General features: G+C 47.1%; 1 protein-coding gene across 1 annotated transcript in view; it reads left to right on the top strand.

The window, feature by feature from the left end:
- SLC6A5 (solute carrier family 6 member 5) overlaps positions 1–9,629 on the top strand; it is a 73,359-nt gene that overhangs the window by 29,892 nt on the left and 33,838 nt on the right. Inside the window, exons 6-7 of the mRNA XM_018554748.1 lie at positions 1,237–1,378; positions 1,995–2,127. Coding sequence (XP_018410250.1) covers positions 1,237–1,378; positions 1,995–2,127 — 275 coding nt within the window. The remainder of the gene's footprint in view (positions 1–1,236; positions 1,379–1,994; positions 2,128–9,629) is intronic.

Genomic DNA, 9,629 nt, shown 5'->3' with positions numbered 1-9,629 from the left:
GGGGGGGGTATGTGTGGAGGCGTTGGCCTCTGAAATGCATTGGATGATCAAAGTGATTATATTACTAATCATTAAAGGAGTTGTAAAGTCCCGGCATATCCTCTCCTGTTATGACATCAGCATTGTAATAGGAATACATACCAGAGATGTATGAGTATTATGTAGTGATTGCCGCCTTCCGTCTGCCCATCTCTTCCAACAACTTCCTGGATTCCCATCGTGCTTTGATTCTTTCCCTGCTGCTTGATGTGAGGCAATCTCCATTTCTTAAGGCCACATATCCCATCACACATTGCTTCCGGCAAACAACGATAATGTTACATTGTACAGATGTTAAAGGAGAACTATGGGGTCAGGGCTTTTCCCCATAGTTCTCCTACGGGTAACGGGAGGACACAAACTAGCGTCCTCCCGTCACCCAAAGCTCAGTATATAGGGAGCTACAGCTCGCGGTATATAGAGATGCTGCAGCTGGGACGGATCTCGACATTACTGTCGAGATCCACCCAGTTGCGTGAGTGACAGCTGGCTCTGCCTATCTGGAGGCAGAGCCAGCTGTACCCGCCCCCTCCTCCGTCAGCACTGGAGGATCGGGCAGGGGAGGGGGAAATCCCTGCAGGGAGCCGTGAGTGACAGCCACGGCTCTCTGCAGGGATATATTGAGAAGTGAGCGAAGGGTGCTATGTGTTCCCTCACTTCCCGATCTATTGAGCCGACCTGTGACAGTTTCATTGTCACAGGTCGGCTAGAACTATGAGGCTGAGTGATTTTAAGTTGTAGTTCAGAAGAAAGCTCTAGTTTGGTGTTTCTTTTGAGTCACATTCTTGTTACCCACCAAGGGGGGCCTTGCTCTATGTGAGGAACCTTACCAGTGCCAGTGAGATTATGAATTATTGAACTAATACATTCTGAGGTCCCAGCACCTGTCATTTGTTATTCATTCAATTGTTAGGGCTGAGACGCTTCTAAAATATTCAAACCTTCCTTGGAAGTTTGATTCTGTCTGGAAATACAGGAAAGAGATGAGGGTGCACAGCACGGTTAAGGGAAGCGCATCCACCAACTGCACATGTGAATTATGGCTTCAGTGGACCAGGAAGGACGGTGATTGTGGTGATGGAGTCAACCTTCCGGCTGTAGCACATTATCAGTATTTCCCGGCCGATCCTTTGCAGAATATTCATAACTTCTACCTATGCCAGGATAACTGTCCTCCTCATTCTTTGCTCTGTACAGATTCCTGCATCCTTGGGGAGCACCCAAGGATCCAAATCAAGAACAGTACGTTCTGCATGACGGCCTATCCGAACTTGACGATGGTCAACTTCACCAGCCAGGGGAACAAGTCTTTTGTCAGCGGGAGTGAGGAATACTTCAAGTAAGATGTGTGACTGCACGGTGACTTGCAGATTCATTGCTATCAATGGGGCATTTCTATGTGTATACATTGTAATACATCTCCTGGGTCCAAATAATACACATTGTAACACCAGAACCTAATGCTCAGACAGGGTAAGCCCCTGCTGAACAACCGGGGGCTTACCCTGGAGAGTATATTGTGTGAGAATGTCTGAGTGTGTGAGATTGTGTTTGTGTGTGTCTGTCAGTGTTTTTGAGGGCCCATTCACACTAGTACAGTATATTAATTGCACAGTCCTGTGCGATTAATGCACTGCGCCATGCAGTTGCATCCACTGTGCATTCTGGGGCAGGAGGTGCGTTGCCATTCATTTCAATGGTACCCCAAATGCATCTCCCACCCACAGTTCGATCGCCTGCACCAGAGCGCCTAGTAGCGAAATGCCGTGCGTTCCATTGCAGTGCGACTTGGGTCACGACTTAATGACCAAGGGCAAATGTGGGTCCCGAGGTTACACAGGTGGAGAACTACTGGTCTAGATCCACCTAGTATTGAAAAATGTGAATTGATGAGTGAAATGATTCCCACATTCCGAGTTTCACAGATGCTCTGGAACGAATGTTTATTATTTCAGGTACAATATGTTGAAGATTTCGGCCGGTATTGAGTATCCTGGTGAACTCCGGTGGCCTCTTGTCTTCTGCCTGTTCCTGGCCTGGGTCATTGTCTACGCCTCCCTGGCCAAAGGGATCAAGACCTCTGGAAAGGTAGGGAAAATCCTACAGCAATACGGACCCAGGAAAATGTATCACTTCCCGAATGGCAGCACTTACCGTATTTTTCGCTCCATAAGACGCACTTTTTTCCCCCCAAAAGGAGGGGGAAAAAGTGCCTGCGTCTTATGGAGCGAATCCCGACGCCCGAGACATGCAGTTTCGGGCGCCGGGCGAGTAGTAGGAGCCACTGCTCGTTTAATACGAGTGATCTAACGAGATCACTCGTATTAAAACCGAGCAGCGGCGACGATCGAGATCACCATAGAGCAGACGAAGAATAGACGTTCTTCGCCTGCTCTGCGTCATCACTGAGACCGTGGCGCTGTAATCACAGCGCCACCTGTCTCAGCGGTCACTAACTGCAGCTCCTGTCACAGCTTCTGTCATAGAAGCTGTCACAGAAGCTACAGTCTCGAGTGCTCCATAAGGCGCGCCGGACCTCCCTGCGTCCTATGGTCCGATGCGTCTTATGGACCGCAAAATACGGTATATATGCTGCTGTATAAAGATACTCATTGGTCCCTGTGAATTTCCAAGGACAGTGCTGAGTTTTGGAAGTTTATCTCAAAATTGTGTTCTTTTAAATGTATTAGTCGGCTCCCCAATAACATATATATATATATGCACAGGGTCAATGACATCATTTTATACAATTTAGTAAATAAGCTGCAATGACGTTGTTTTTTTGCCCCATGGTGGGAGTTTAAATGAAATTTCTACAATGTTTCAGAGATTGTGTTTTCTTATTGTAAATTTTACTTGACTGTAATTCTTATGTTTCATTGACATGTTTACACGTCCGCTGTCCCATGATTTGTAGATGATATTTCACACACAGATTTGTAGGTTCTCACTACAATAGTGAGGGCCCGTCCTATAGTCTATAGTCTATAATGTTCTATAGTCATAGCAACATTAGCAACAAACTCTTTAAGATTAATTCCGTAACAAAGACTAGAGGACACCACCTAAAACTGGTAGACAAAAAATTCAAACACAAGGGGCGAAGGGGGTTCTTCTCAGTTCGAGCGGTTAGGGTCTGGAACTCGTTGCCACAAGCAGTGATTTCAGCAAATAGTGTGGAATCATTCAAGAAGCTTTTGGACGATTTCCTGAGAGACCGTAATGTACAGGGGTACAGGTACTCTTAAGAATGAGATGCCTCAAGGACCTATACACACACACACACAACAGGTTGGACTTGATGGACATATGTCTTTATTCAACCTCAAATACTATGTAATAGAGGCTTTCTATCTGTCAGACGGTGCAAATAAAACCATTGACAGGATGTCAGGGCACATAGAGAAGCCAATACACTCTGCAGCTGTGTCTGTAATAGGACAGAATCAGAGGTGGCTATACATATAGGTGGTGGTTGGAGGTCAAATGAGCCCGTGCTAAATGAAAGCAGTCAAGGCCACTTACCTTTGGTTGTATCACTGGACAGAGACCGGATCTCGGAGCAGGAATTAATTCTACCTCCTCCCTTCAACCTGACTCTCTGCTCCTCTCTACCAATTCTCATCTCCCTCCTACCATCTCCAAATTCTTACCTCCCCGACTTTCATCTAACCCCTCAACTCCCATCTTCTCCTTCTGACTCTCGTCCTCCTCCAAACTCTCATCTCATTCTCCTGACTTTCGTTTTCCTCCTCTTAACTCACAGCTGCCTTCTTCCAATTTTCAGCTTCCTTCTACTGACTTTTTGTTCTCTCTTTCTGACTCTCAGCTACCTCCCTCTTACCATAATTTCCCTTCTCCTGACTCTCAGCCCCTTTTCCTAGTGCTCAGATCCTTCTCCTTGCTCTCAGATCCTTCTACTGACTCTCAACTTCTTCTCCCGACTCTCAGCTCCTTTTCCTGACTCTCAGATCTTTCTCCTGACTCTCAGCTCCTTCTTCTGACTCTCAGCTCCTTCTCCTGACTCTCAGATCCTTCTCCTGACTCTCAGCTCCTTCTCTTGTCTCTCAGCTCCTTCTCCTGACTCTCAGATCTTTCTCCTGACTCTCAGATCTTTCTCCTGACTCTCAGATCTTTCTCCTGACTCTCAGCTCCTTCTCCCGACTCTCAGCTCCTTCTCCTGACTATCAGATCCTTCTCCTAACTCTCAGATCCTTCTCCTGACTCTCAGCTCCTTCTCTTGACTCTCAGCTCCTTCTCCTGACTCTCAGCTCCTTCTCCTGACTCTCAGATCTTTCTCCTGACTCTCAGCTCCTTCTCCTGACTCTCAGATCTTTCTCCTGACTCTCAGCTCCTTCTCCTTGCTCTCAGATCCTTCTCCTGACTCTCAGCTTCTTCTCTTGACTCTCAGATCTTTCTCCTGACTCTCATCTCCTTCTTCTGACTCTTAGCTCCTTCTCCTGAGTCTCAGATCCTTCTCCTTGCTCTCAGATCCTTCTCCTGACTCTCAGCTCCTTCTCCTGACTCTCAGATCGTTCTCCTGACTCTCAGCTCCTTCTCCTGACTATCAGATCCTTCTCCTAACTCTCAGATCCTTCTCCTGACTCTCAGCTCTTTCTCCTGACTCTCAGCTTCGTTGCTTGACTCTCACCTCCTTCTCCTGACTCTCAGCTCCTTCTCCTGACTCTCAGCTCATTCTCTTGACTCTCAGCTCTTTCTTATGACTCTCAGCTCCTTTTCCTGACTCCCAGCTCCTTCTCCTAAATACAACCAAGATATTTACCTTTTTTTCCTTGCAGTGGGAGAACAGATAACATACAATATAATCTGGCACATGACACCACAGACAGATTTGTGTCTGTGGCTGCCCCCCCCCCCTTCCCTACTCCCTTTCTGACTCTTAGCTCCTTCTCCTGAGTCTCAGATCCTTCTCCTTGCTCTCAGATCCTTCTCCTGACTCTCAGCTCCTTCTCCTGACTCTCAGATCGTTCTCCTGACTCTCAGCTCCTTCTCCTGACTATCAGATCCTTCTCCTGACTCTCAGCTCCTTCTCCTGACTATCAGATCCTTCTCCTAACTCTCAGATCCTTCTCCTGACTCTCAGCTCTTTCTCCTGACTCTCAGCTTCGTTGCTTGACTCTCACCTCCTTCTCCTGACTCTCAGCTCCTTCTCCTGACTCTCAGCTCCTTCTCCTGACTCTCAGCTCATTCTCTTGACTCTCAGCTCTTTCTTATGACTCTCAGCTCCTTTTCCTGACTCCCAGCTCCTTCTCCTAAATACAACCAAGATATTTACCTTTTTTTCCTTGCAGTGGGAGAACAGATAACATACAATATAATCTGGCACATGACACCACAGACAGATTTGTGTCTGTGGCTGCCCCCCCCCCCTTCCCTACTCCCAACTAGATCATGCTAATTGACAGAACATATTACACAGAACAGAGGAAACTCCTCTTGCATTATGGGAACTGAGTTTTTGTTACTGGTTAAGGCTTGCTCGTCTCTAACCTGAGAAGGTTCTAGTCAGTTTGGAAGAATGCCATAATTGCAATGCCATATACCCAACACTAGAGGGCGGAGTGGGTGAAATGCATTCAGTTATGTACACATCACACATTTGCTGTACTTTTGATACATTGTTGCCTATTAAACACTGTGCGCTGGTCCTCAGATTCCATGACTTTGTATATAAATGACGTCTGTCTGTCCGGAGAGTGTTGACGTAATTCAGTCTGTTAACTCTGCACAGATTAATTTTGCACATTTTTCAGGTTCTCTCTGGCTACCTGGGAGTGAAGCCATAATAATTTCTGGAATGTTCTCTGCAGAGCCTGGTTAGTCTGAAAGGAAGGCGCTACTTGTATTCCCCGCAGAACCTGCAGCAACACCATGACACATACAGGACATCCAGACACAACTCAGGACTTCCACAGGGTAGAGTTAGGGCCGTAGCACCAGAAACACAAGATTTTTGGGGGAGCTGCCAGTTCTGACCTTATAAAGGTACAGGTTCCATGGGCACCATCCTGACCCTGGGACCCCTACCTAGTGAGACACAGGGGAAAAGCATACGTATGTTTTATAACTCGCTGGATGCTTGCTACTCCCCTGGCTAGTAAAGCTGAGATTAGCAAAGAGCCTGAACCCTTTACGAACAAGTCAGTATATATATATATATATATATATATATTTTGACACCAGGCAAACACTAGGCAGAGGGCAGCCACAATGCAGAAAGAAAAGTTTGCGTAAGCTGCCTAGTGAGATGGACTTTTAAGGTGCCAAACTAAATTTGAAAAGTCATGTACTATGTCCTAAAAACATCTCTTATGTTTGCTACATTTACAATCAGCTTTTATAAGGTCTATACACATACATGTGTATAGCTGTTCACATATGTTACTTCGGTGGCTGCAATATTACATCCAAATTTAATAATAATAACACAAACTGATACTTCTAAATTTAGAACATATTATCAAAGGAACAAATATGACTTATAGAAATATGACAACAAACCCGCTATGTAATGGAACAGGGCCCAGGGGTGTTGCTAAATCTTGGCACCCAGGGCACGTGCCCAAGTCTTCTACTGAGTGCCCCAGGATGTCTGCCAATTGCCCTGGGTCTTCTGCTGACTGCCCCAGGTTTTTTACTGAGTGCCTTGGATCTTCTACTAAGTGCCTCAGGTCTTCTACTGAGTGCCCTGGGTCTTCTACTGAGTGCCCCGGGACTTCTACTGAGTGCCCCGGGTCTTCTACTGAGTGCCCCGGGTCTTCTACTGAATGACCCAGGTCTTCTACTGAGTGTCCTGGGTCTTCTACTGATTACCCTGGGTCTTCTACTGAGTGTCCTGGGTCTTCTACTGAGTGCCCCAGGTCTTCTACTGAGTGCCCCAGGTCTTCTACTTATTACCCTGGGTCTTCTACTGAGTGCCCTGGGTCTTCCACTGAGTGCCCCGGGTCTTCCACTGAGTGCCCCAGGTCTTCTACTGAGTGCCCCTGGTCTTCTACTGAGTGCCCCGGTTCTTCTACTGAGTGCCCCGGGTCTTCTACTGAATGACCCAGGTCTTCTACTGAGTGTCCTGGGTCTTCTACTGAGTGCCCTAGGTCTTCTACTGAGTGCCCCAGGTCTTCTACTGATTCCCCCGGGTCTTCTACTGAGTGCCCTGGGTCTTCCACTGAGTGCCCCAGGTCTTCTACTGAGTGCCCCTGGTCTTCTACTGAGTGCCCCGGGTCTTCTACTGAGTGCCCCGGGTCTTCTACTGAATGACCCAGGTCTTCTACTGAGTGCCCCAGGTCTTCTACTGATTACCCTGGGTCTTCTACTGATTACCCTGGGTATTCTACTGAGTGCCCCGTGTCTTCTACTGAGTGTCCCAGGTCTTCTACTGGGTGCCCTGGGTCTTCTACTGAGTGCCTTGGGTCTTCTACTCAGTGCCTTGGGTCTTCTACTGAGTGCCTTGGGTCTTCTACTGAGTGCCCCGGGTCTTCTACTGAGTGCCTTGAGTCTTCTACTGAGTGCCTTGGGTCTTCTACTGAGTGCCCAGGGTCTTCTACGGATTCCCCTGGGTCTTCTACTGAGTGCCTTGGGTCTTCTACTGAGTGCTTCAGGTTTTCTACTGAGTGTCCCAGGTCTTCTATAGGGTGCACTGAGTATTGTACTGAGTGCCCCAGGTCTTCTAAGTGCCCCGGGTCTTCTACTGAGTCATATTGTATTCTAGCTGGGCTGTTAAGGTTTATTGCCAGCTTGTTAATTTTGAATGGTTCACAGACCCGATAACTCAGCATAGGGGTAGTGGGAACCCTTCATAATGGGCACAGCAGGTGTACAGACCTGAGAACTCAGCCCTAGGGATGGTGGACATAATGGACACTGTAGACACTGGAACTGGCACAGCAGGGGTACAGACCTGAAAGTCAGCATAGGGATTATGGAAGCTCTTCATAAAGGACATAGCATCTGTTCAGACCCAGACCCAGAAGACATCTCACAAATAGAATCTCTGAGGGACAGAAGAGACTGTCAGGGGGTTTAACTCCCCAGCATCTACCAAACACTGAAGTATCAGTTTTTTTGTGGGCTGACTCCTATAAATTCTAACACACTTTTAGAAAGCAAAAATATATTGCAGCACATGATCAAGCGAGCCAAACACATCAAAGGGATTCCACTCTGGTCAGCAGCTATTCTACCAGCAGAATTCAAATACTGGCATATACAGTTCAGCACATACTGCAGTTTTCAGGGTCAAGAACCACTAGTGAGATATACAAGGCCACTCTCATAGATGTCAGTACCAAGCTGAGTCAGTGAGCGGCGGCAGTCATCACACACCATCACAGCCTTCAGTGTTCCCTTTTGAAGTCTTGAGGAAGATTTGGTAGATGTCCTCCTCCATGTTCTGTGCTGTCACACTGTGCCTCCTGTGATACTCTGCTTTGTGCACATAGTTGCTGTGACCTTCTGTGATTGCCGTAATGTCTCTTTTATTCCAGGTGCTCACACAGATACGGGCAGCATCACTCCGAGTGTACGCAGGGCTCGGCGCCGTCCCCACACCGTCCTAGTACAAAATAGCTTCTCAAACATTGAATTCGGAGCGTTCAAAGTCGGAATGCACAATTATAGGTTACATTTGGGGAAGCCATACTTGCTCATTCCATGTGCAGCCAATTCCTCCTGCTTTGTAGGTCGTGCTTTACATCTCCTCGGATCTCAATGTCTACCAGTACATGGGACTTTCTTCCTAACAAGGCTGAAATGTACCTTATTGACTTGAGGGAATGGATAAATAGCATGGGACCAGTATGTTCGCGTCAGTCAGTTTGGCTATACTGGCAGACTTGCATTGAAGGAATGGTTAGAAAGCACAGGAGTTTATAAAGGAAGACTACAATGTAACTCTACTATATATAAGAATTTTATACAGGATGCATTCATGACACAGGATTCACAGAGCACTTTGAGTTTTCTAAGGAGAAACCATGTCAGATGCTGTTTGCCTTCATACTCTCTCTTGCACCCTCATTCCACAATCCCTTTCTCCCTTTGCTCTTTCTCTTCCTTTCCCTCTCTCTATTTATCGCTATTTCTCCCCATACATTAATCTTCTCTACCACTCCCTCGCCCTCCTTCTGCTTCCTTCCCCTTCCTTCCTTTCTTTTTTTTTAAATCGCTGCTCTATCTCTTTCTTCCTCTCCTCCTCTCTCTCACTCCTTTCTCTCTTTTGCCTTCATTCCTCAAATTTTCCATTCAGACTGTCTCTCTCTGTTTGAAACTCAAAATGGCATACAGTGCATCAGGCAAAAGTCACTCTGGTAATATTCAGGAGAGAGAGAGAGAGAGAGAGAGAGAGAGAGAGAGGGAGAGAGAGAGAGAAGGAAAGAGGGAGCATGAGAGGTGTGAGAGAGAGGGAGAGAGAGAGGGAGAGAGAGAGAGAGAGAGAAGGAAAGAGGGAGCATGAGAGGTGTGAGAGAGAGGCAGATAGAGGGGGAGAGAGAGAGAGAGAGAGAGAAGGAAAGAGGGAGCATGAGAGGTGTGAGAGAGAGGGAGAGAGAGGGGGAGAGAGAGAGAGAGAGAGAGAG

The sequence above is a fragment of the Nanorana parkeri genome, unplaced genomic scaffold, assembly GCF_000935625.1.
Source record: "Nanorana parkeri isolate BGI_ZX_2015 unplaced genomic scaffold, ASM93562v1 scaffold10, whole genome shotgun sequence".
NCBI classification, from domain to species: Eukaryota; Metazoa; Chordata; class Amphibia; order Anura; family Dicroglossidae; genus Nanorana; species Nanorana parkeri.
This window is presented reverse-complemented; position numbering and strand designations above follow the sequence as displayed.